Consider the following 26381-nt stretch of genomic DNA (forward strand, 5'->3'; position numbering starts at 1 on the left):
ATGAGGACACTCAAACCAGATGCCATCTAGATCGGTGCTTCACAAACTTCAGCGTGTGGAAGACTCATCTGGAGGGCTGGGTAAAACACAGATTCCTGGGCCCTACCCCCAGAATCTGTATTTGCAAGTAAGTTGTCTGAGAGCTGGTCCCAGACTATTCTTTGAGTAGCTCTGATCTAGGGCAGTGCTTAACAAACTCACACATACATGCAAATGGCCCAGCGATCTTGCTAAAATGCAGACTGTGATTGAGCAGGCTCGAGATGGGACCTGAGACTCTACTTTTCCTGCTGGTATTGTTGGTCGGGGGACCCCACATTGAGTAGGCAGGGCCCAGAGACCAATTCAGACTCTTCAGGAGATCTACACCGTGTGGCGTTACTTAAGAGACTATTCATTTGGGCAATACTAAATCCTCAGATCGCTGGTCTCTGAAGACTCATACCAATTAGGGAACACTCATCTTTCCCTCCTCCTAAACACCCACAAGAGAGGATCCCACACGTGCCAACGGAGAACCAAATGGAGGCACGACAATGGGGAAGGTTCTGGTAGCAGCTTTTTATTCGGTAGGGTTGGAGGGGGTTTTATCGAAAATATTAGTAACAGTTAACCTTTATCAAGAACTATCTTGTGCCAAAGACTTCTAAGTGCTTTTCAGATATTTATTCATTAAATACTATTATTTTCGCTCTTTTACATTTAGAAAAGTGCAGGCATGCAGAAGTTAAGTAACCTATCTGAGGCTGCACAGCTAAGGAGGTGCTGGGACCGGGATTCAAACCAAGGCAGTCTGACTCGAGCCTATACCCTTAAATCCTATTGCGCTCAACACTAGGACTGATTTTCTCCAGGTAGCTAAGCTTTTCATGGCTCAGTCTAAGCCCCTGAACTCACCGTGAGACTGGATCATGGCGCCGCTCATGGGGGGAGGACTATTACTGGGTGGTCTGAAGAGATGGTTGTTGGGGTGGCTGGGGGGTGGGCTTGAAGGCTGGATCCGTAACCTTAAAAACAAAACAAAACAAAACAAAACAAAAGCAAAAGACAAAACCAGATAAATAAGTAAATTTCCTGAGCTGACAATATAACCCCTGATGTTACTTTCAGTCACAGGATACACATAAGCAGAAATTTTTTTTTTTTTTTAGTTTTGATAAGACTCCGGGCTAGAAAAATATCCATAAACCACCTACCACAGTGTATTTAGGACCCACCCACGTCTTATCTTCCCAGACTTCGCAAAGGGAGGCACAGGTCACAGTGGGCCTGTGTCCGGGCCTGTCTTGCTGCCAGATTACTTTGCCTGTGGGGCTAAGAAAATGAAGTGGCACAAGGACCAAATAAAGTCAGGATTTCAGGGAGGCAGCTAACGTTTAAGTCGACCTCTCCACTTTTCACATATGTTCTTCCGAGACGAACGCTACAGTCAGTCCAAGTCTCCCATACGAGTCGGGCCAAGGACGGCAAGCCATAGAGACAGCGGCTTGGGCGTGAAACAAGTGCTTCGTTACCTCTGGAGCTGGTGGGTGAGGAGGGCTGGCTGATTTTCACATGCAGCCTGGAGAGGTGGAGAAGGCTGAGGAGGACAGATAGAATCCTAAACATATGGGGGAAAGGAGAAAAAGGACCGTGAGCCTGAAGATGAATCGGAGCTGTTCCCAGGAAGGCCAGAAACAGAAACAGCGGTCTGTGACTGAGGTTCATGCTCTGGCAGTTCATCGGAAAGTCTGGTTACCTCTCCTCACACGCGTCAGCCACAAACACAAGTCCGCTCTGCCTCGCGTGGCCTCCTCCAAAACCCTCACGCCCCACACAAGCTGGAGAGAGCGGAGAGTGGAGGCCCACCTGGATCTGCTGCTGGAGGATCTGGTGGTGCTGCTCCTGCTGGTACAGCACGTGCTGCTGCTGGGTCTTCTCCAGGGCTCTTTCGTCAACCTGCCCCCCGTACATCTTCTGCAGCTGCTCACACTCCTGAAGGGAAAGGCAGCTCATACAGGTGGGTTGCAACCGCCCCCCCTCCCCCCCCCCCCCCCCATGCAGCAACGTCGGCAGATGCAGACCTGCCCCCCGAGGTCCTGTGGGCAGAAAGAGCCCCGAGAGAGGACCGGGGTCCTCAGAGAGCAACTAACGCATGTATGCGGGTATTCGTGTACTCAATATATTCACCTTCCGTGTTGGGTGAGTGAACGGAAAAGGCCAAGAGGGGCCCGTGTGTGAGAGAGAGCGTCCGGTGTGCAATCCGTATACGAAGCACACGTCGCCTGGAGCCTGGTCATCAGAGAGGCAGGAAGGACAGTGGCCCTTCACACAAGCCTGGAGGTACACTTCCTTCCTTTGGGAGCGCCACTCCCTCCCCACCGGAGGATGTGCTGGGCGGTAACAGCACTGAGCAGGTTCCAGCCACGGCCAGTGCCCAGAAGTCAGGAGCAGAATGCCAAGCTTGCTTAGAGGTATCTTCCCTGGGGCTTCCCACTGAAACCCAAGCCCGGAAGTCCTTCTCTAAATATTACACTGACAGGAGAAAAACCCAGACTCTCGTGGGCTGAGCAAGTTTGATCCTGGGGAAAGCTGTACATACCAGGGAGTAAGCAAAGAGCGTTGGGAAGCTACACGGATCTGAACCTTGACACGAACAGGGCCGAGGTTTGCCACCCCGGTCCTCCACGCTATTGCTCTGCGTTCCCCACGCTTCTCCAGAGGTGCCTGCCGTCTCTCCCATTACCTGCTGCAGCTGTTTGATGCTGCTGCTGTTGGCCAGCTTTTCCAAGTGAGCTTTGAAGGCCTGGATGCTTGCAGCCCCATCTGAGAACCGGCGCACGGGGGAGAAACGCTCCGTGGGGAGGTGCAGGGTGTTGGAGTCCTTGTAGGTAGAGCTAAATACATGGGAAGAGAAGGTCAGGGGCGAGGACTCAGGGCCTTTGACCACATCACCCAGGGACTGCTGTTCCAGAAGAACGCAAAGATGGCTGGCTGCACGTGCAGCCCTGTCTGTGTATTACGCCATTTCCGGGCCATCTCCAGAGGCCAGCCATTTCCCTAGCCTGCTGCCCTTTACAGAACTCCAGCTGCACGTCTTCCATTTCCACTTACCTTGAGCTGGCTTAATTTCCAAGCCCGGTGAGGTCCTGGAATCAAATACATCCAGTTCTTACAGATACACTAGGTCAGAGAGAAGAGCCTCTCCGTAGCCCTCAGGCCAAGCTGTATGGGGGCTCTTGTTTTCATACTCGGGATTCTCTAGCATCTTTCGAAACCTAAAATTCACCGTCTGACCCGGTTTTCCCTGAGCAGTACTCTCTGTATGACCCAAAGGAAACTATAGTCAGCTTTGTGGCAAAGGCCTGGCTTGGAAGTCATAGGTTCTGTGCCAGAAAGTGGAGGGTGGAGGTTCATGTGGGAGGAAAGTTGGGGGGGGTGGGGCTTCTGATCCCCAGATGGAGACGGCACATTCTTAAGGAATGTGGGCCTCAAGATCTTGCACGCGAAACCGGTCAACGCAAATAAGGTTGCCCGCTGTGAAAATTCACTGCCCAGAGCGGCATGCCTCCCCCCAGCCCCCTAACAACAGAGGAATCGTGTGGACTGCCTACAAAACCCCACTGCTCAGTCAGAGCACAGCCAGTATCTCACAGAGAGAAAGAATGACAGCATCAGAGTCAGAAGCTAACACCTTTGTCACCTAATCAGAACGAGATGTTTATGGGTTGAGGTAAGCAGATAAAAGACTGCCCAGGCAGCATTCCAGCAGCTGATGGAGAGGATCAGGGTTTCATGTCCAGGGCGGAGATGGTATCACACTGAACCATGGGTGAAATGCTGTACTGCCTGGCTAGCTGCTCGCTCTGGACTGAAGCAGAACAAGGCTAAGGAAGCAGGGTGAGAAGCGAGCTCAAATACAATGCAGATGGGGAGGGCCTCGGAGGCTCCGATGGCTGCATGCAGAGCAGTCAGGGGTCCTGGCCGCGGGGGAAAGCCCACTGCCCTGCCTTTGCGAAGGACTTTGGGGTCAGGCTCCACCCGAAGCTCGGCACGGAGGTGCGCGCAGGACATGAGCACGGACACACAGGTGTAACACAAGACAAGTGACTTTGGCAGACACTCTCCAGAGGCAGCAATCACGAAAGCCTCTTTCCAGGAACATCTCGGTACTTCCTAGTCTTGTTTCTACTTCGAGGGTCTGGAGTCAAAGCAGGCAAATAATACTGTTTTCTCCTAAAATCAGAGCCTCAGGCTTTCAATATTTTCTGACACTGGACCCGTTTCGGATTCCCTCAGAAAGCTGTGCTCTTAGGGTGGTGAATATGACCTGACTGCACAAAACCCACTCTCTTCTGTCAGAGTGGCAACTCCCAGGCCCAGGTGTTTCATGACTTTTCCAGAAGCTCAGGACCGACCCAGGTCAGTCTGGCAAAGAAACTCGGGAGGGACGGTTCCGATGCAGTTGCTCATTTTGGAAGCACTGACGAGACCGATTTGTTTTACTTTTATCAGCAATCACGTTCGAGCTCAGGACAGCCTCCTATGAGGCTGATATTCCCACTACCCTTTTCAAACAGGAACTTGGTTCCCCACCTCAAAAAAAAAAATCCATTCTGTGTTCGTTTTTTAAATTACACTTAAAATAAGTTGCTTTTTTTTAAATTTTAAATTATACTTTCAGGATTGAAAAGGTTGAGGAGACCCCTCTTCTGTCCCCACACTGGACTTCATGAATTATACCCCGGAAGAACAGATGTCTATGCTGTTTTTAAGCCATTTCCTCCAGAAAATGAGAGGGACTCAATGATCTGTCTCGGCCGCTCAAGTCCAGTGTTTTACGGCTTTGCAAAGTTTCTCTTTTCCTCTGAAGACCGATTTCGGTCTCTGGTGTTGCCATATTTTTATAGTAACCCCCTCCGCACACACCAGTTTGTATCAGTGCCCCACTTCACACAAGGTGCCACTCATCGAACGTTCATTCCAATTCAAACTCGCTTGACCACAGGAAACCCTTGAAACACTCTACCGAGAGCGTCCACACGAAAGCAGACGGCGGACAGATTTTTCAGTGGGCCAGGCCCTGACAGGGAGCCGTGACACAAACGGGGCTGTTGCCACCGTGGCCTTCCTCACTAAACAAGCGTAAACAGGCCCGAGACTCCGCGATAAAGGCTGACTGTGGGGCAGGTGCCGACCTTCACGTTGCCCCACGAAGACTATCTCCTGAGGAGCGCGTTCAATCTAGTCGGGACACCCGACGGACTTCAGCTCAACTGCAGACCCTGACAGAGGCTAAAAAACTGTCAGGCTGGGGAGGCAGGGAGGACAGAAACAAGGAGGAACAAAGAGACAGAGGTTCTGTTAGGTAACAGTGGAGAGCTCAGAGCTGTTGAGAAATCACAGAAAATTTACGGCGGGGCTTGGGGTGGGGTGGGGAGGGGCAGCCCTCCAATAACTACTCCGAGGACCTTTCCGTGCAGTGCCCTCACAGCGCAGGTCCTGAGAGATTCTCCTCGGAACAACACTGTCTCTCCGGGCCAGGGACACCGTTTTATTTGAGAGCCGCCATTCCTGCTAGTCCCTACCAGACCATTTTTACGGTTATTCACGGTCGTCTCGAAGAGCTTATCTGCCTTCTCTCAGAGTTGCCAACGCAGCACTGATTATGTCTCAGTCTGCACAGAGTCCACCTGTCCCTGCTGATTGTGTGGACGCCTGACGGGGAACTAGTCACAATAAAAACACTGTTGTCAAGCTCGCCAGTGTGAGCTGGCGACCAGATTTAATAACAACGCATCCACAAACTTCCTTTCCTTGGAACCCCACTGCTTTTCAACTTTCCCAAGTAAGGCTGCTTTCACCATCCTCCCAACGAGATGGAAATAAAATGAGCTCTAGCAATCGGTGGTGGCTTGGGAAGTGTGGCCCATGAGACGGGGGACAGCTTTGGGGTGGACACAGCTAAGAACGGTAGTCGTCGAGGTGTCTGCAGAAGGTAGTCACCTTCTTAAGCCAGAGGCAGGGGTCACTCCCCTGTGCTCCCAGGCTTACTTGTACTCAGTTTTATGACGTTTCCTTGGCCAGGAAGCTTAAGCTTGTTATTTCTTCAAGAGGATGAATTACAAATGTAACAGAGACCTAGTAAAAGATTTCAGCCTTCAGAATATTATTGCAAGAATGACTTCTTGAGCACAACACTCAAGAGAATGCAGTATCTCTGCTCCACCATTCACAAAGGGATGCTCCTTCCTCCATGTCCAAGCTCACTGTTCAGTGGTGACATGGTAAGAAATGCTCAGGCTTTGGAAGGTGACGGGTTACTAAGGGTCCAGTCTATCGATATGGCTACAAATCCTCCCATTTCCAGCTGGCCTCCTTGCAGGTTTCAAGTTCAATCGCATCTCTGAGTCAACACCTAGAATCACGAGAATCAACTGCAGACCATAAACATGTCTACAAGGGAAAGGGAAAGAAGAATCTCGTACTGCCCTGCGCACTGCTTAGTGAAAGGAGCTGAGAAGATGTGAGCTCAGGATGCTGTTTAAAGCCTCGATGCGGGTCACCGTCACTGGAAGCACAGCAAGGAGGGTGCCTGCCCGATGAGCCTCGAGGAGCTCACGTAGCTCATGTGGCTACTCACCGATGCTGATCAGGTACCAGGTGAGGAGGCCAGACCCGGGAACGGAAAGGCTGCTGTCCTAGCTGCCGCTGTAGGTCCGGTGGGATCTCAGCTGTAGGGTTGGTCATGGCCAGTGTGTGCCTTTTGGACCTATTTGCCAAGTACCTGCAACAGGCAGGAACACATTTCATAGTAAAAAAGACAGACAGGAATGTTCCTCAGCAAGAAGCATCAGAAGTTCATCCAAAGCACTCAGAATGAAATCGTGCCAGAGCTCAGAAAGGGCTCAGCGGCAAACAGATCCCTGGCTGGATGGAAGTGAGACACGTTCAGCTGGCCAACAAAAGCTGGCTTACCGCTGCAGCGGCTGGATTCGGGACCTGAGAGCAGCCACCGAGAGAAGAGAGAAAACAGATGGGAGCTCACAAAGAAGATCGATTTTCCTTACTGCATGCCATTTGAAAGAAGAATTTGTTTCCCACTTGTTAATTTTATTCCTCCTTGCCCTCCAAATTTCCAAAATCCAAGTCGGAGGAAATGAGCCCTAAGAGTTATTCCTAGAGATGAGCCAAGAGAGATATTCAGAAGGGCTCCATGGAGTCTTTAGATCCCAATGGCCCCTGGGTTTTGAGACTGTCCTCACTTGTAAGTCCTTCCAACTGTGGCTGAGCGCTTTCAAAACCCCCCTTCCCTCCTGCCCCATGACTGTAAGTCAATCATCAGAGAAGAAACACGGACATCGTCCCGAGGGAACCACATTCTCTAGAGGATGAAGAAATGAAACCACATGAAATGTTCAGAATTGGTTTTAGGGGAAAAAAAGGCAAGGCGAGAAAAACTCAAGTTTCAAAAGCTTAGGAATTGACAAGCTAATGACTTTTATTCTAATGATCTATTGGATGCACTACTTAGTCAATAGCAAACATCTGCTATGGGCCCCCCTTCATCTAGCTGACGGCTTCCTCCTGTCACTGATGCTCTTCCTGGGTGTGCAGAGAAGAAGCATTATCCCTCCCCATTACATCAGCACTGATGGGCTGATGTACCCCATCTAAATACCCTTTAAATGTTGGTCTCGAGAAAAAAGAAGGTGGAGCCGGAGGAAGTAAAATCCAAGACAAAGAAGATAAAGTGATACGCAACTATCTAATTAATTACGGTAGGAAGGCAGGAAGTTTACTAGTTTGTTTTTTTTTTTTTTTTTTCCCAGGACACCAGCAGGGCCCATCAGCAAACTATAGAAACAACAGCATCAAGAGGGGAAAAAAGAAAAGAAAAAAAAAGGTTACCACAATTTTTCTTCTATTGGCTGACCCGCCTGCCAACACCCTGCTCTCCACTCTTCTTTCCAAATGGGACCAGCTTCTTTTTGAACAGCAGCTCTCACATACAGAGCTGCTGGGGGTAAGAAGAGAGTACTGGCCAGCAACTGTCAGGTTCTTAAAAAGTGGTCTTGCTTCATTCTCAACTACTTCGCCCATTTAAGCTAAAAACAGTTAACGGACTAGAGAGTGATTGGTGGTATGTCAACTGGCCCAAGAGAAAGCCATCAGCGGTTTCATACCCATTTGATAAAGACACCCAAAGTTTCCCCGAGAGCCCGTGAAAACCATTTTATTTCAACTTCCCTCAAGGGAAAAACATATAATCTTGAAGGACACCTGTGTTTCTGGGAAAATACATGCTGGATTCTGGTCCAAACCGCCCCCACCCCCGCCCCGGCCCTTCCCGGGAAATAAGAAAGACAACTCCCACGGGGGGGGGTGGGGGGGCACGCACGGGGCTGCAGACCACAGCTAACGGGGGCTGAGGTAAAGTGAACAGTACAGCACGCCTGATGGTCACTGCCGTTCTCTGCGAGTTAGGCATCTCTCAACAAGGTTCTGCAAACAATGGATAATCTGCATCTGTCCCTGGCCCGAATCCCATATTCTTTTTTCATTATCTCTTTGTTGGTACAAGGGGATGGAAGAAGCACACGGCAAACAGTACGAGAGGCATTCATTCTCCTGGAAAGGAAGAGTCCGTGCCAGAGGTCCATGGCCAGACTAGCTAGGATCACTGTCATCCCAGATCGCCAATTCCTTTTCAGTAAACAGTTCTTGGCAGGTAGGAGCAGGCTTTGCGCCTGGTGAATACTATCGGAGTTGCAAATATGAAGGCAGGGGGCAAGTAAGGAAGGAGGGAGGAGAGAAAAAGTTCTCATGGTTATTGCTGTCACTTAGGGGACTTCCAGTGGTGCTTACAGAAATGACATTTTCTGGGTAGTCTTCTGTTACTTCCATGTGGGGAGGAACATGCCATCTGGCTTGAGCAAAGAGACCACACAAATGTTGAAGCTGCACTGTACCACCTCCTTGGGCAGAGGTGACCTTTCGTTGGTTGCAGGGGGAGCCTGCCCAAGGACGCTCTGCGAGCACCGCCAGATGTCACATTACCTCTGCACAGCTTCCTGGTCTGGCTCCCCATCTGAGCTCTCCTCGTCCACAGGGGTAACTGCCGGCGCTGCCTGGAGAGAGACAGGAAGGAAAAGCTCAAGGTGGCGCTTCTTCCGTAGGAGCTCTTATTCTAGAAACCGGACGTGGGACAGGCCTTTCTGTTCATTCTCTTATTTACGAAACTTTCCCAAGACCCCTGGGTTATAGAGGACTTTCACAGGCCCTTCTAGCGTTCCATTTTTACCTCGCTCGGGTGGTTTTAATTTGGATTTCTTCCTCTGAGTCATCTTCATTCATTCATTAATTCATCCAACAAAGAGCTGAATGCCTACTATGTTCCAGGATAAAATGTGAATTCACAAATACAGTTCTTGCCCTCTTTTTACAGTCCAGTGGAGGACAGAGACAAGTAAACAGAAAATTACAGAATAGCACGCCCAAGTCCTCCAACGGCATCTCGGGGGGGTCTAACACTTCATCTGAGACCTGAAGGGTAGACAGGAGCTGGCCGCGCATGGAGGAAAAGGGTCACAGCCTTCGGGGTTTCTAGGCTGAGAGAAAAGAGCAGGCCTGCAGGTCTCTGAGGACCTGAAAATACAGCAGAAGCTTGTTTACCTGGAATGTCTAGGCACTGACCTGTTGTTTCATACTAATGTTATCACCAGTGTTCAGATGTCTCTAGTGCCAGAAAAGCGTGATGGTTTTTTAACAGCACATTTTAGTACACATATAATTGTGCAGTTGCGATTCAATGCTTGAAAATAGCTGTCACCCACCCAAACACACACGTGCATTGAGAACCACCACGATGCACGCATTATTGTGACGTCCTCATCTACGTGAGGATGGGAGTGCTGAACATCCTTCATAGCTCCTCACAGCCTGGTGGCTCTCATAATCACCATACTTCAGGCACTAGAACAAAATGTCATACTTCCATGATCACAAAAGAGCTTTTTTTTTTTTTTTTTTTTTTCTTAACGGACGATCACGATAAAACAAAACAGGGGCGCCTGGGTGGCGCAGTCGGTTAAGCGTCCGACTTCAGCCAGGTCACGATCTCGCGGTCCGTGAGTTCGAGCCCCACGTCAGGCTCTGGGCTGATGGCTCGGAGCCCGGAGCCTGTTTCCGATTCTGTGTCTCCCTCTCTCTCTGCCCCTCCCCCGTTCATGCTCTGTCTCTCTCTGTCCCAAAAATAAATAAACGTTGAAAAAAAAAAAAAAAATTAAAAAAAAAAAAAAAAAAACAAAAAAAAAACAAAAAAAACAAAAAAACTTGGGGAGTAATTCCAATGTTTAAATACTGCTAGGGTGTTCGGATCCCTTACTATAGTTCCTTGAGGCTGGAGTGAACAGGGTTAGGCAGGAAGTGGCCATGGATGAGGCAGGAGAGGGATACGGCGGCCAGTTACAAATGGCCTGGAATACCACATTAAGAAGTATATTTTGAGGAGCGGCAGCGGTGAATCACTAAAGGATTTCAGGCAGGGACATGATGTTAATAAAATCTGTACTCTAGAAAGCTAGCTTGCTCGAGTTGCATTGTGAGAAGGGCTGGTGGTGGGGATTAGGGGACAAGACCGGAGGCAAGGAAGCTAGTTAGGAGGCCACTGTGTCAATCTCGGCAAAGGATGACAGCGATTTCCGGAAGGAGCGGTGGAGGACGGAAGTAAGGCACTGGATAATTGACTTGATACAGGGATGAGGGAGAGGGAAGAGTTAAGACAGATCCCACATTTCTAGCTTGTGTAACCAGGAGAACAACAGTGCCAGTCACTGTTACCCAGGAGGAGAAACAGGTTACACGCAGTCATTTGAGGACATGTCGAATTAAAATTGTGAGGACTTCTGGGATAACCAACTAAATCTCTGCTGGAGGCAGTCAGCTGTGCGAAGTGGACAATGCAGAAGAGAAGAGGGCTCTGAGCTGAAGAATCACTCGGTAACAGATTATGTGAGTGGACAAGATCATCCAGAGAGAGTGTGTAAAATGAGATGGAAAGAGGGCCTAAGATAAAATGTGGGTTTCACGGACTTTAAGGAACAAGCAGAAAAAGGAACCGGAAAAGGAGAGGCAGGAGGAAAATGAGAATGAAGTATCACAGAAGCCAAAAGAAGACAGTATTTTAAAGAGAAAAAAATGGTCAGCAGTGACTAATACGGTTGGAAGATCCAAAAAGATAAAGATTAAAATTCCCCCCCAATCTATCAACAAAAGTTTGTTAGTGACCTTGACAAAAAAGTTACAGTGGACAGAGTATGTCACTCTACCTCCCACAGAGCTATTCCCGATCCTTCATAACCTACATTGTTCTTGTCCTTCCCTGAATGCCTCTGCCACCGCCGAGTCCACAACACTCACTCTGGCACTTAATCACACATGGCTTTTTACTATTATTCCGACACTTCACATATGTTGATCCCTCCTTTTCCCGATAGCCCTGTTACTGGAAGTGTGGCCCACGGACCCGTGTGGGTCCACAAAGTGTTTTGTTACCAATCCATGGTAAAGTTAGTACAGAAATAAAGAGTAAGCTTTTAGAAACCTTTATGGCAATTTAACAGAGCAATTCTGTCTGTTGACAATCTAGCCTTGTATGTTGTATGTTTTAAAATTGTTATTTCTCTAATTATTCACTTCTTTGTATTTTACAAAGGTATTAATCCCATGATGGACTGAAGGGGGATAAAGGTCCTCAGCAAGAGGTATGTTGAGAAGCAGAGCCCTAAAAACCTAGTAAGGGCTATGGATGTAATTAGCACCCAATCATGGGGTGCTGTAGGACTGAACGAATGAATGAAAGAATGAATTTACCTACGAAAGGAAAATAACCAGAACCCAGGGAAGGAAAAGAATCTTTGAAGGTTACCATTATGTGTGCGTGCGTGTATCTCTATATATACATAAAAAATAAAAAAGATGGGGCTGAGAGATACCAACTGACTAGGTTAGAGTTTATGGAAGCCAAATAATCGACTAATCCAGTCGAAAATGTGAAGTAGTGTTAATCAAGGAGAGAGGGCTGGTGACAAGATAATCTTGCAAGCCAGCGTAAAGGGCAGTGCATTCTAGAGAAAACTGTTAGGCGCCACCCTCTGGCAGGGAGGAGTTACGGGGTGAGGGCTGTGTAAGTCAGGCCACTGCGACTCACTGTGGCCTGCGAGGCTGTGGCAGCACTCAAGGTGGGTGGGTGGGGGGGCCTGTAAGTGGCCCACTGAGGAAACAGGCTTCAGCGTAGTAACTGTTTGGTTAAGTCAAGGAGTTCGCCACACGTTAAGTCTGGAAAATCCTACAAGCCTGAAGAAAATGGGAATATGCTGAGCATCAGACGTTAGAGGAAGAGGACATTCCAATATTTAGGTTGGTGACCTTGGGTTCCCAGCTGTAGGCCCGCAACTTCTCTATCAAAGTATCTGAGAAAGTCGGTCGGGCCCTGTGCCGCTACTCACTGGTGTCATGGTGACAAGCGGGGAGGGTCCCCGTGGGCGCTTCAGCAGCTGCTGGGCATGTAGTTGGATGTTGGCTCCTCCATCCGATGCCCTCCGGCCGAGGGGGCCCATTCCATTCAGCAGCTGTAGGGTGGGAGGCTGTAAGAGGGACTGCTCCTGTCGCAAGCACAAGTGGGCAGGACAGAGCGGTGAGAGGGGAAAGGGGGAGGGAGAAAAGACCAGTACTCTGGCCCACTGAAATGAGGGGATCCTTCAAGTATGTACAGACCGATCCTCCCTGTCACCCAAGCTGCTGTGCAAGAGAAATCAGCCTTCGCTATAAGGATACCCTTAAATCCTGGGCGAGGTCCCTCAAAGGCTCTCAGAGGAAGCTCAAATGTGTTTCTCCACGGGGCAAGTCCTCTCCCACATCCAGGTACCTTGTACTCAAGCTGTCCAGTTGGTTGCAAGTTTTGCATGGGCAGCAGGTTGTGCATGAAGTTCATGTTAGTGGCCACCTGCAGGAATGGGGCCTGAGGGTTGACTCCAGGAAAACCAGGCAGGAGCTTCTGCAGGTCTTCCATAACTTCCGTGCTGGAAGGAAACGGGATGACAGAGGAGGTGGGTTAATGCTCTTACTCGGATCCCCAAACTGATGACACTACTAAGTTCAGCACAACATATTTTACTTCTCTCCTTTCCTCCTCAATTTGTACTTCTAAGGCCCCAGAGCAAGGAGAAGCCTAGTGTATGGAATCTGGCTCTCTGCCATCCTACTGTTTGGGACTGGGGCTTGCTATTCTTCATTGACCTCTCATGTACAACCAACAGCTTTGAGCCAAGAGGAAATAGTGGCACCGGTCCAGTTCGGGTTTTCAAAGCCTGGAGGTGAACAGCAACTTTCTGGAGGACACAGACCATCCACTGAAACAATGGCTTCCCGAAGTAGCAACTGATTCACCAGGGAAAGAATGTAATTACTCCTGTCAGTGCCTGATGGGACAGATAAGTAGTGGATGCGCAGGGCTCTCATGCTCCAACAGGGAGGTTTACAGCATGCTTTCAAATAAGAGATCTTTCCACTGACAGAGTGACACAGGACTCCACCCCTCTGCAGCTGACAGTCTTCGTAGCCAGAATGTTCCCCTGTTGCCTGTTTGATCACAGGCCGAGAATGAGAAACGTAAAGCAAGCAATCAGCAGGCCTCGGGAGGCTTTTTTGGAAATCGCTCAGAGGAAAAAGGAATTCATAAGAACACTAGCTTTGCCCCTAATTGAACTCTCAAGAGAACTCTTGCTCTAACCTCCTCTTCCCAGCAGAGTAGAGGAAATATCCAGAAAAGAGGTAAGGCTATTTTTAATGTTGAAAGTCTTCAAATGCAGAACAAACACAGACAGAGCCAGCCTTCGGTACATTTCCCCTTGTGAGGGCATCATGCTAAAGGACTGTTTGGGGAAAATGTTTTGGGAAACTGGTACTTATTTGGTACGGTTTTGGATTCTTGTTCACTTAGTTTAATTCTTAACTTACATAAATTACGCCGTATCGTTAGTCATCCCTTCCTAATTGAGTTTTACATTAGAACATGTAGTAAACAACATCTCTGAAAGACGTCAAACTCAGATGAATTTTAAGGGGTACTTTTATCTGACTTAGAGCCAAGTCAATGTGATGACTGTGATGACTCACAGCCCATCTGTGAGCCAAGATGCTACCATGCTCTTCACCAAAGTATTGTGATCAACTGACGTGATGGCGGCCATCGGCCTACCATGTATCTACCAGGGACACTGAACTGGGTACACGCATGTCTTGGCCACTGGATTCGATCTCATCTGGGAAACACAATGAAGCAGGAAAAAGGAACCATGATAGGAACTCAGAGTCAGGGCTGTTGGATAATACTCACCGTGGGTCAGCCACACCCACTGTGTGCCTCCTCATTGACAAATAGCGGACCAACGCTTCAGGGGAGGGCTCTTCACCCTCATCACTGTCCAAGTTCAATGTCCCATCCGGCTGTGGTGGAAAGAAATACAATCAAATCAGAAATCAAAAGTAAGTCAAAACAAATAATTAATTAAAAAAATTTTTTAAGCTTATTTATTTATTTGGAGGGAGGGAGGGACAGAGAGAGAGAGAGAGAGAGAGAGAGAGCAAGCGAGCATGCAGGGAGGGGCAAAGAAAGGGAGAGAGAGAATCCCAAGTAGGTTCTGCGCTGTCAGTGTGGAGCCGATGTGGGGCTGTGAGATTGTGACCTGAGCCAAAACCAAGAGTCAGATGCTTAACCAACTGAGCCACCCACGCGCACCGCACCCCCCCCCCCAAATTTTTTTAATTAAAAAAAAAGAGAAAGAAAAGAAATGAAAGGTAATTCTAAATAAGAAGCCAGGAAAAGCAGCAAAAAATATGGGGAAGAAAATGGTTTGGGCTGACACCCATCAGAGGTCACTACTCGCCTCCACAATCTGGTTCTCAGGGTTGATTAGCTGCACCTGGGGAACGCTGATGTTCATGGTGGCACCGGCCTGCTCCGCCTGGAAAGTGGTACATATGTATATACCCTTACCTCAAGTGCTAGAGGGAAACAACAATGGTCTTTCAAAGGATTCTTGATTGCTAAAGTCTATGTTTCTACCTCTGAGTCTTTGGCTCTTCTGCCCTTAGGAGCTACAACAAGGAAGCATTCTTTAGAGAAAATAGTCTCTCTCAATGATTGACTGTTTCTTAAAAAAAAAAAAAAAAGTAACTCTTGTTGTCCGTCCTGAGTACTGGAATATCTTTCCATCCTCTCTGTCAAAGAAAGGTCCTGACCTCCGCTTGACAAGGAAGAGATGACAGACGGGAGGGGATGGAGGTAAGGAAGAACAGGTAACTCTCTTAGACTTAGTGAGCAGTGGGTACCCATCCCTCGTCCCCTGTGTTACTTGTCCTGAATCAGGTCACTGGAGTTATTGCCCACCTGGACATTGACCGGTGCTTGAAAGGCCATGGCACGGGGCAAGCTAGGAGGCGCTCCGACACGCAGGGTTTTGTGTCTCTTATGTCGATCACATAGCAGGCTGTAGATTGCACTATAGTGATCGTAGGCATCCGATCTTAATGACTAACAAGAGAGAAGGGAAAAGAGTAGAAAACCCTGGTGAAATGGCATGTCAGTAACCAAAACCCTTTCAGTGGTACAGGAGAAGACCAAGCATCTCCTGGTCAAGGCTCACTGAGGGGCAGAGGAAGAACAGGGAGAAAACAAACAGACTAAAGTTCCCAGGGAGGAGAAAACGTGGAAAGGGCAGGACAGAGGGAAAGCGGCTACACTTTACTTTGTTCTCCACTCCTTTAGAGATACCTGTAGTGTCCGCTCTTTGTCCAGTCCCATGTCCTCCATGGCCAAGAGGACTTCCTCATTCAGGGGATCAATCTGTCTCTCTTCCTTTAATTGCTGGCATTCAGCTATTAACTGTAACATTAAAAAAAGGCAAGCTATCAAAGCCCCAACTCACCATGTCAAGATGGCATACCGTATATAATAAACAGGCTGTTCCATGCCCCCTAGCTTGGGATATTTTTGGCCTCAGACAACCCTGAGCAAGCAAGTCCTAGATACTCAGCCAAGATCTCCATCTTCCTGAGGTCCTTTGGGATGGCCATAACGGTTTAAATAAAGGTATGCTACAGAAGCCACCGAACCGAACACACAGACAAGAGGAAGGAGATACCCCATGGTAGATGAGCAGCCAGAAATGTGGGCTGTTTCGACAGCCAAGGAGGGACTATGATTTGGGGGCAAGCAGGAGGGACTGGTATCACTCTTCTCCAACAACCCAGCTGGTTAAAAATTCCCTCCTCCTGGCATGCATCCCTTGCTGCTTGAGTAACACACAATAGTCTGTTCCCAGCACCCATCTTTTTGGGTCCTGGCCTGATTACGATCTCGGGCAAAAGGGACGGCTGGAGCTCTAAGAGGAGCTTCCTGAGGCAAGCAGCACCCAGCTCACCCTGTCAAAGTTGGGATCGGCGTCCCCTAGCTTCATCCACTTGTGCTTGCAGATCTGCTCCATCGAGAGGCGTTTACTGGGGTCTAACACCAGCATGTGGCGGATCAGGTGCTCACACTCTGCAACAGACAAGAAGAGCCTCAGTCTCTTGTTCAGTCCCTTGTTCAGTCTCCACAAGGGAGGTACCCATGCAGCCGAGGAGCTCGAGGCAAGGCAAGCAGATGGATTTTCCAGCTCCTTGCTTCCAATTTGTCTCTCTTGCTCCTTACCTCACCACTTACTCCACAAGGGACTGGGCAAAGGCAGGAAGAGGCGGAGGAAAGAGGCAGTGGGGTTAATACCTTCGTTAAAAGTCTGACCAGTCTAGGGATAATCCATGAGTTTCATTTGTTTATATGATGTACAGCCCCACTTCACACAATTAATGAATAACGGAGTGTCCTCTAAAGAGATACAGTATCTTACAAAGTTCTCAAAACATTTAGTTCTACCTTCCTATATATATTACTACGTGCATACTAATGCTTCTGGCGTGGTGTCCAGAGCGCCCTTCCAACCTCAAAATCTAAATTTCCAGTGGTCCAAGGTGTCGGAGGAGAGGCACAGGACGCTCCCTACCCCGCACAGGGACTCTGTTGCTTGCCTTACTTACCATCTTCTCGATGTTTACTTAAACACTCACAAGGGCACACAACTGGGCTCGGAACTACGGAGATTCAGGTGAGTATTTTCTTGGATGGCTCATACTACATATTATGTTACAGAAAGTGCAATGGACTCACAATCAAGGAACCTATATTCTGATTTCAAAACCACCCTCTAAGTTTTGTCATCTGCAAGCTGGGGGTATCGAGGATGACGCGGGAGTAGTGCTTGTGTCGAAGACGGCGGCGATGATAAGAAGAGCGGTACTAACACACGGTCTCTGGAGCCTGGAACAACTCCTCTCCTCTCACCTCATCCCCACAGCAGTCCTAAGCAGGAAGGCACTATCGTCACTGCCGTTTTAGAGACGGTAAAACACAGGCACGGAGAAGTCAAGACACGTGGCCAAGATCACACAGTGAGTCAGATCCCAAAGCTGACAGTCCGATGCTTCGGCTGGCGCCCTTTAACCACGCGCCATGCTGCCTCTGGACTGCGCATGGCTATGGACGGGACCCAGGCTCCTGAGCCATTCATTTAACATCCTCGTCCAGGCTACCATCATCTCTTGCTTAGACTCCTGCAAAAGTCTCCTAGCTGGTCTTTCCACTTCCACCCTTGCTCCCTGACAATTTGGTCTCTAGGGAGAAGCAAAGGGCCTGTGTCTAAGACGTAAATCTGAGCTAGCACGACCTCGCCTACAACTTTCCAGTCTCTTCCCACAACCAGAGAATGAAGTCCAAAGTCCTGGACCCAGAGGCCGCCATCTCTGCCCCTGGCCTCACATTCTGCCACACTCCCTCTGCTCACGGAGCTCCAGCGGCACCGGCAATCTCTCTGGGCCGTGCCTGTGCTTAGCACACTCCCCACGGTAGCCTTTGCACTTGCTGCTTCCTTGGACCTTCACACCGCTGGCTCCTTGCCACTCAGGAGAGAACTTAAATGCCACTTGCTCAGAGAGTTCTTCCCTGGCCACCAACTCAGTCTAAAGTGGGCCTCCGGTCACTCTAGTCCACCACACTAATTCCCTCCACACAAATAAATGACTTCTTCTGAAACCACCGTATTTACTTCTTTGTTGTCCAGCTACCCCGACCACAGTGTGAGGCCCAGGTCTTTCTTAGCGATGTTTCCAGTATCAAACCCCCAATAGCAGAGATGGTTTTTATACCTAAAAGGAGCTGAATCAATAGCTATGGAGTATATGAATATTTATGGAAATCCTAATCAAACAAGATTATGTTTGTGAAAATGCTTTTTAAAACTACAGTTCTGGGGAGGGGGGTGAGGAGGTGGATGAAATAGAGGAAGGGGGATAAAAGGCACACATTTCCAGTTATAAAATAAGTAGGAAGCAAAGAAGCAATATGCAGCATTGGGAGTATAGGTAATGATAGTGTTACAACTTTAGGGGCACCTGGCTGGCTCAGTCAGAAGAGCGAGCGACTCTTAATCTTGGGGTTGGGAGTTCGAGCCCCACGCTGGGTGTGAAGATTACTTAAATAAATTAAAACTTCAAAAACATAGCGTAGCAACTTCACAGGGTCACAGATGGTAGGCAGCTAGATTTCTTGTGGTCACTGGTAATGCACACAAATGCTGAATCACTATGTTGTACTCCTGAAACTACTACAGTATTATATGTTAGTGACACTTCAATTACAAAAAAGAAACTTAAAAAAAAAAAAAAACCTGTGAAATTCCCTGTAAGATACAGGTCTCAAAACTGTCTGTTTCCATTTCATTACAGCGGTCCCGAAGATAAAACTGGCCTGTGGTAAGAGCAAGGACAAATCGGTGCTGATTTTAAAAGACTTTCTGTATACAAGTCACTGTGCTTACCAACTTTATTTCACTGAATCTTCACAACAGTCCTAAATTAGCTTCTATTATTAGCCCCCTTTATAAAAGAGGAAACACGGGAACGTGCTCAACACTGCAGAGTAACGGCGGGGCTGGGACTAAACAGATATGCTCTCGACCACCCTTCATGTGGATATTAATTCTGTTTGATCTATCTTTCCGGAGTGAATTCAACTCTGCAGCCCCACAGTTTCTGCACCATTTGGCAAACACTGTTCTAAATCACCATCTTAAAAGGAATACAGAGAATAATTAAGACAATTTATTCAATTTTAAATTTACTCTAACTTTGAAAGAAAATACAAAAAGGAAGGTCCCTATATCAAAATGATTTTAGAGCAGGCACCAACTTGTTCTTGCCTTATAATTAAAAATATAGTCAAATGCAGCGTAGACCCTAAAACCTGTAGGTTTAGGAAAGAACCTAGGAAACAGAGTACACGTCATCCACATTACACTTGTATTAAAATTATGTTTCCAGGGGAGCCAGGCTATACCCCACAAGTGCAGCAATGGTACAGATTATAAATATCTTTGACACACACCTTTATGATCTGCTATCACCTGGGAGGGAAAACATGTTCTTAATTTAAAAAGTTACTACAAGTAAAGACCCCCAGGTAGTGGGGAGGCCTGTGCCGGATTCGAAAGCGGTGAAGTTATGGTTAGGGCCTCTAGATGGCACTCTTCTGTCTTCTTTCAGTTTCCACACAGTGTGTGGTGCATGAAAGGTGAGTCCTCTACCAGATGACCGAGGCAGAAAGACGTTCAGTTACAGGCTTGCTTTAAGACAGCATTTCCAAGGTAGTTTCCTTAAAAACAAAAGAAATCAACACCAATATAATCAGCCTTGCTTTGAAGATGTAGCTAGCTCAATTTGGGATCCTGAAACCTGTATTCAGCCAGCCTTCATCACTATTTGATTTCAGATGCCTTGGAAATTCCCCAGAAAAATGTGAACAAGAATTTATACACACAAAAATTGCATGTAATTTCGGTCTGTTCAAGGAGCCCCCAAATCATGCCACGGGTTTCTCTGAAGTCTACGGGTCCCAGGTTGAGGCTTCTTGGTGACAGTGAAAATACCTAAGAGACCAGAGTTTTTAATCACGTGTGCCCTCCAGAATATCCAGCGTGCAAAGGAACAGAAATCTCACTTTCCATGTGTTGCACAGATGGTAAAACACGACAAAATGCAGAAAGCCAGATATTATCATCAACTCCTACTTCCTACACAGCTCGTGAAATTCAATTCAAGCTAGATTTGAACACACCATTCTACAGAAAATATGGACAGAGGGTGAAGACAAAGGCAATCAGTGCCCCAAACCTACTTCCACAATAAACCACGGGACAGTCGATTCAAATGAGTGGAAAGAAGACAGGGCCTCAGATCAAACGGCACACACGTCAACTTTTCCAGCTGCCAAAGTGCTCTAGTTTAATGTCAAAAACGGCCCCATCCCTGGATCCCTCCCTTGGACAGGCAAGGAGACCGAAGCGCTTCTTAGTGCTGGTGTGCGCCAGCCCAGTGAGGGGTCCCTGCAGCCGCCGCCTCAATCTGCCCCGTGCAGGACACCGACCCCCGACACTGGCAGTGTGAATGGCCCTGGGCCCTGAAACTCGATCTGCCCACAGAATGCTAACAGGGATGCTCCGCTCAGGCTCTACCCTGCGGCGCTGACGGGTGTTTGGATGACTCTCTGGAGAGAGAGCTGCTGGATGGGCTGGGTCCTCAAATGGGAATTACTGGAGACTGCCAGCGCAATTCCATCTGAGAGGACCGGGTCTCGAACACCTTCCTTCTTTTTGAAACTTGATAATAAACGGTTTTCTCTAAGGGGTTGAAAGTATTTGGCCTGGGGTGTGGAGGGGTGGGGGCGCTAAAGTAAAGGATGGGGAAGGGGAATTAAAAACCAAGGTCAAATTCACCAAAGAGAGTTAAAGGAAGTTTCGAGGCCAGGAGAAGAAATGAAAACTCAATTTCTGGACTCAAAGTCTGAGAACATGGCCCCTGAAGACAGGTGAAAGGCTACGGGGTTGATCTACCCTGGAGAAGAGAAGGTGTATGTGCAGCAGCCAGGGGTGTACAGGGTGTCCTTCAAGTATGGGAAGGGCTTTTATAAGGAAAACAAAGTGGATTGACACCATGCTGCTCCAGGGGCCTGGATCGAGATAATCAGGAAGTAGCAAGTTCACTTTGGGACACATCTTTCTAATTGTGAGACTTGATCCAAACTCCTGGGCCAGGGTCTTAGGGATCTGAGAAGGGGGCCTCTCAGGGGAGCGAGAAGGGCAGTCAGGTGAGCAGGGCCACACGTGCAGTGCGGCTGATGTTATATCCGCCGGTCAGGTTAGTGTTCTGAGTAGGAGTTCGCTTGCAAAGTTAAGTCCAGAAGCAACCAGGTAGGATGAACTCCTCAGTCCCCCTCCAGGCCCGAAAACCATGTAACTGTGAAAAGGGAATGATCCGCGTCCTGTGAAATAGCATCATTATCACCAGACACGTTTAATCAGAGGCCGGCACCTGAGATGTCATCAGAAGGGCTCCCAGCATGATGCGAGGACAGAGCCAGGGTCTGCCTGAGCTGTGCGGCCACAGCGCCTACCACACCCGACACGGAACACGCCCCCCAGAATGCCGACACGATCGATACTGGACTACGAGACGCTAGACGAGCCGGCCACCGCTCCTTCAAACAACCTTCCTCATCGGATTCTGAGAAACCCCAACAGAACGGGCCTTCTCCACGCTTCACACCACAAAGAGCAGACAACTGTCATTTTGTAGCAGACTGAGATGTGGCAGTGTTTGGGGGCAAAAGCCTAGGTCAGATGGTTTCCAGGGCTTTCCCCTGCAGCTTTAGGGTCCTTTGTCTCACACAAAGTTGAGTTATGGGGTCCCTAACTCACTGATGTTCTCTGAGAATATAACCTGTGAATCAGACGGGCGCTCGAGTAGACATCTGCGTGCAGGCGGGGCCTCAGCATCGAGGTTCTGTTGCAATGAAATAAAACAACACCTAGCAGCTAAGTCTTCTCCATAAACCCCGTGGATGTGCCTGCAAGAATTAACACTGTATCTTTTGCACGTTAACAGGGTGAGGGTGAGAGAAAAGAGTCAAAACCACCATAGGGAGAGAGAGAATGCAAGATTAATAGACCAATTCCTTCCAAAATACTATTTAATAGTAATTACTAACATTTACTGAGCACTTAGAGGCTGGGCAGAGTAAGAAACACTTGCAGTTAATTAAGCATTTAATTCACAAACGCCTATTACCATCATACCCATTTACAGATAAAGAAATTAAAAATCACAGAAGTTAAGAAACTTGACCTGAATATAACAGGCAAAGCCAGGATACAAATTCTGGTCAGTCTTACTCCAAGGCCAGAGTTTGCAACCCATATAGCACCTAAAATAAATTGATGCTTGATGTTCTACTTAGTAGCTAGCATATCCTTAAAAAAAGCAAAGCAAATCAATTTTCCTTTTCTGATAATCAAATGCCATGTAATCACCACGGGTTCCATCATGATAGAGCCACCTACAAGCCAAGTTCATAAAACATTCATGGTCAGGAGGCTACAAACTAACTGGCAAACAACACCGAGGGAGAATGGCGAGTTGGATGGTGATGATTTCACTGCTCCAGCCAAGAGCGAACTCCATGTACACACTCTTGCTGGTGCTGATGGAGCCTGCTGGAAAGCCAGAAACAATAGGGTTCCTCAGCCCAGGCGCCACAGACAAGGAGAAGGGGTGGGCAGGGATCTGCGGAACTGAATCATCAGAATCTTCAGGCCGATCCTACAGATGGAGGGAATGCCGACCATCGCCAAAGCCCTTCATGTGATGCCAAAGTATGGGACAGGGCAAGGCAATCACTTTCAGCTCTGAGGGCAGAGGAGTGGTCTGAAAGAAATTGAGTCATAGATTCTTTCTGACCACATAAAACTGCTTTGAGCCGGGGGAACAGAAGACATCTGTGTGCCAGGAGGCATGGGAAGAATGCAAGGAAGAAGCAATTACTCAGGAAATTCCTGTTTTTTTCCAGGTGCTTGGAAGAAGGGGACACGAGAAGGCATCTCACGTGAGGACATTCTGGTCGAGACCAGGTGTGTTCAAAGGTAATTCCAAAGCACTCAGCCCGAGAGTTCTCGATCTTCAATAATTGTAACAAAGTTCTTAATAAAATGTTTAATTCCCCAGCACAATTCCAATTGCCAAGAGGGCTCTATTTTTCTCAAATCTCAAAATCCGGAACGGAAACACAAATAAATTGGCTACTAAAGTCTCTAAGACGTCTGCTGCCTGGAAAATGAATAACCTTGTATTTTTTTTTTTTTTTTAATTAAATGGCACTAAAGTCTTAACGCTTTTCGGAAGGAGGACACTATGTCATATACTGTCAGATTCTGTTAGCCATTTGCCTTGCCTAGCTTGGGTACCAGTCTGGGGGAGAAAAGATACTATGATAGCAGACAAATTGGACAAGACAGATGAATGGTCCACAAGGACAGTCTCTGGATGGAGCCATATGGCTTTGACCAGAGCCCTTACTGTACATATTCTGGACTGACACACGTTTGTGCCTCACAAGCTCCTCTTTAATGCTATCTGCCTTTTCCCAAAAGGAAAACCATGCACAAAACATACTGTTCTTCATAATGAAAAGAAAATAGAGTCTGTCATCATGTCCTAGTCCTGTCTTAATCACAGCTAAAATAGTGTGTCTGTCTTATAACATTATGAGCCTATAGAAATAATTAAAAAGTAAATCAAAAAGAAATCAGAGGTGTTTTTGCCAAGACATCTTCTTTTGGTTAAGAAGCTGGCCTGAGTTAGGGACCCTCGCTCTGCCCAAAGACAAAGACCTAGAAGTGACATTTTTTAAACATACCCAAGGAAACCCTGTCATTGTCAGCTGTCAGCTAAGGTCAAACCTACTTTATATGGTGACTATTTTAAAATCTAAACACAGTAGACAAATGGTCTTGAAATAAGACATTTATTTCTATGTGTAAATACACTGAATATGCTACCCTATAGATGCATTCAGAGACTGCATAAATGTTAAACACAATCATACAAAACACATGTTTTTGGTGTTGTTGCCGTGAAATTTTGTTATACTGCCTATTGCTGGAACAATGGTGCTGTAGGGATCGGAAGGCTTTTTATTCCACAAATTCAACTGTGAAACATTACCGTCACAACAGAAATATATAAACATCCCCAACCTGCAAATTAGTTAAGGGGGTTTATTTAAAGAAATAGGCAATACCACAGTTTTACATAACCAAAGAAAATACATGTTCTTGAAATTAACTGTAATGGAACCCAATCTACAACAGTGTTGGCTGTAATTAGATGACTCATAAAAAACAAGCATTGAGATCAGCTCCTCTTGTGTTAGAATGGCATTGAGGAAAAAAAAAAAAAAGTCTTGTTTTGAAATCATTTGCTTTCCACTCTTTGGGGGAAAGAAAACTGGGAGTCCCAGGACTGAAGTATTCAGTAAAATTCCTCGGAGAACAGTCCAACAGTATGAGATCAGACAAGAAAATGGAGAGTGCTGGATCTGAATACAGATCCCAGCACCACCAGTTTCTGCAAATTGTTATCAGAATGTTCTAGAATAAATGCTAAGTTCCTTATAACTAAACCCTGTGAGACACTTTCTGTGGCTGAACACAGAGGCCCAAGGAAGGTAGCCTGGCACAAGTGAGCAAATAGAGATGGGGCTGGTCAGAAAATCTTCTTGTAGGGAATGAACAAGCTTAGGAGGAGAAACTTTTCTCTTTGGTTTCAGCAGTTTTTCCAGACTGATGGGAAAACAAGTGGGTGGCCCATATATCTCCATTCATTAGAAAACCACCACCTCTTTCTTGAACTTTCCCTGGGTGCTAGTTTTCCTAGGTGGCTGGGATGCTGCAGAATGAAGCTTCAGAGATCAGGGGGTTTTGGCTTACAGGCTGGAGAGGCCGACAATCATCTTCAGCCCCGACCTGGGAGACACCCCGCCGGCTAGAGGGTCTCACTAGAGGCTGTCCTGTTTGAGGTTCACAGTAAAAAAAGTTTTTGTTGCTTGTACTGTCATATCATTATTCAAATAGGTTTTTGAGTACTAATGTCAATCCTTAGAGTAGAACAAAATTCTGCCTTAGTTTTACTCCAGAGTTCAATGTAGAGTACATGATACTAACTCTTTTTTCAATACATAATCCAGATGTAGATGGACAAAGGTATCCACCCCAGGACTCTCTTGATACCTGCAAGAACTCGGCAGATGCGTATTTCTTGAGAATTCAAATACCATCAAAGACAGTCAGGTGGTTTCCGAAGCCAGACTGCGAGTGTTCAAATCTCGGCTCTGCCGCTTACCAGCTGTGTGATTTGGGGTATGTTACTCAACCTTACCATGCTTCAATTTTCCTGCTTATCAAATGACAGTAGTCAGCCTACTTCACGGGGGTAGTTCTGAATATAAAACGAGTTAATGCAACAGCGCCTGGTCCAAAGAAAGCGTTCAATGAATGTTAGGTATTACCTAAACCTCTGGAGTCCTTCCACTTAGAACTTCCTCCCTTTCTCTATTTTCCTCCAAGGGGTTGACATAAGCTCGGAGACGGTTTGCTTGAAAGTGATGATAATAAATAAGGCAGCACCAGTCTGTACCCATGGTTTCCATTATGATAGGTAAAATTAGGGGACGCCTGCTTAACTCTGGAGTAGATCCAGCCTCCTCCCTGACACCATTTGTGATTTCTGCTTTCACGAACACGCAAGCGCTACACGGATTTTCTCACTGGCAGTGGAGTATACCCCAAAATGTAGGAGAGCCGCCTTGAGGATGCTGAGCCCCTTCGGATATGGAGACTGGCGGGTGAGCGACTTTAATCTCCTGGCCCGGTCCCTCGAGGCAAAGTGCTTTTAGCCAAGCACGATGCTGTGCGGATGTTGATGAGGGAGCCGATCAGGGCAGAGCTGCTGCGTTGAAGTGCAAGCTTTTTGGCAGGGGCTGCACAACACAGTCTCCATCAGAAGCATTATGTAAGCCTGGGTCTTGTGTTCCCAGTGATAAAATGCTTATGCAGTATTACAATTAATTACGGCACAATGAAGTCTGATCAATAAGGACTCAAAAATATTGTCCACAAGAGATCTCTCTCTGCGCTTGCTGTCGCGGCAGGTTTTCCACTGCAAATTAATTTTCCTTCAGTTAAATAAATGACTGATCTTACAACATGTGCTAGCAGGTAGCATGACTGGTGAATAAGACAAACTAGGCTTGAGGAAGTAGGCCTCTGATGGTTTAAAAAAATATACTGGCACTTAATGAGTTTGGTGCTCGAAATATTTAAGTTGCTGGCTTTCCCTCAGTTGGGAGGGAGTGTCAGAGA

At 47.4% G+C, this 26381-nt stretch overlaps 1 protein-coding gene across 10 annotated transcripts in view; it reads right to left on the bottom strand.

The window, feature by feature from the left end:
• The window catches only part of SIK3 (SIK family kinase 3), a 277767-nt gene that overhangs the window by 16290 nt on the left and 235096 nt on the right, over positions 1-26381 (bottom strand). For 6 of the 10 annotated variants that reach the window (XM_047878146.1, XM_047878143.1, XM_047878139.1 and 3 more), the window contains exons 7-19: positions 16464-16582; positions 15815-15925; positions 15431-15574; positions 14928-15005; positions 14378-14487; positions 12908-13061; positions 12489-12644; positions 9040-9110; positions 6623-6766; positions 2726-2876; positions 1849-1974; positions 1515-1600; positions 898-1007 (exon numbers count right to left, since the gene is read on the bottom strand). In XM_047878146.1, the coding sequence (XP_047734102.1) occupies positions 898-1007; positions 1515-1600; positions 1849-1974; positions 2726-2876; positions 6623-6766; positions 9040-9110; positions 12489-12644; positions 12908-13061; positions 14378-14487; positions 14928-15005; positions 15431-15574; positions 15815-15925; positions 16464-16582 (1560 nt within the window). The remainder of the gene's footprint in view (positions 1-897; positions 1008-1514; positions 1601-1848; positions 1975-2725; positions 2877-6622; positions 6767-9039; positions 9111-12488; positions 12645-12907; positions 13062-14377; positions 14488-14927; positions 15006-15430; positions 15575-15814; positions 15926-16463; positions 16583-26381) is intronic. The other 4 variants (XM_047878145.1, XM_047878142.1, XM_047878140.1 and 1 more) reach the window with 3 other exon arrangements.

This window comes from Prionailurus viverrinus, chromosome D1 (genome assembly GCF_022837055.1).
Source record: "Prionailurus viverrinus isolate Anna chromosome D1, UM_Priviv_1.0, whole genome shotgun sequence".
In the NCBI taxonomy this organism is placed as follows: domain Eukaryota; kingdom Metazoa; phylum Chordata; class Mammalia; order Carnivora; family Felidae; genus Prionailurus; species Prionailurus viverrinus.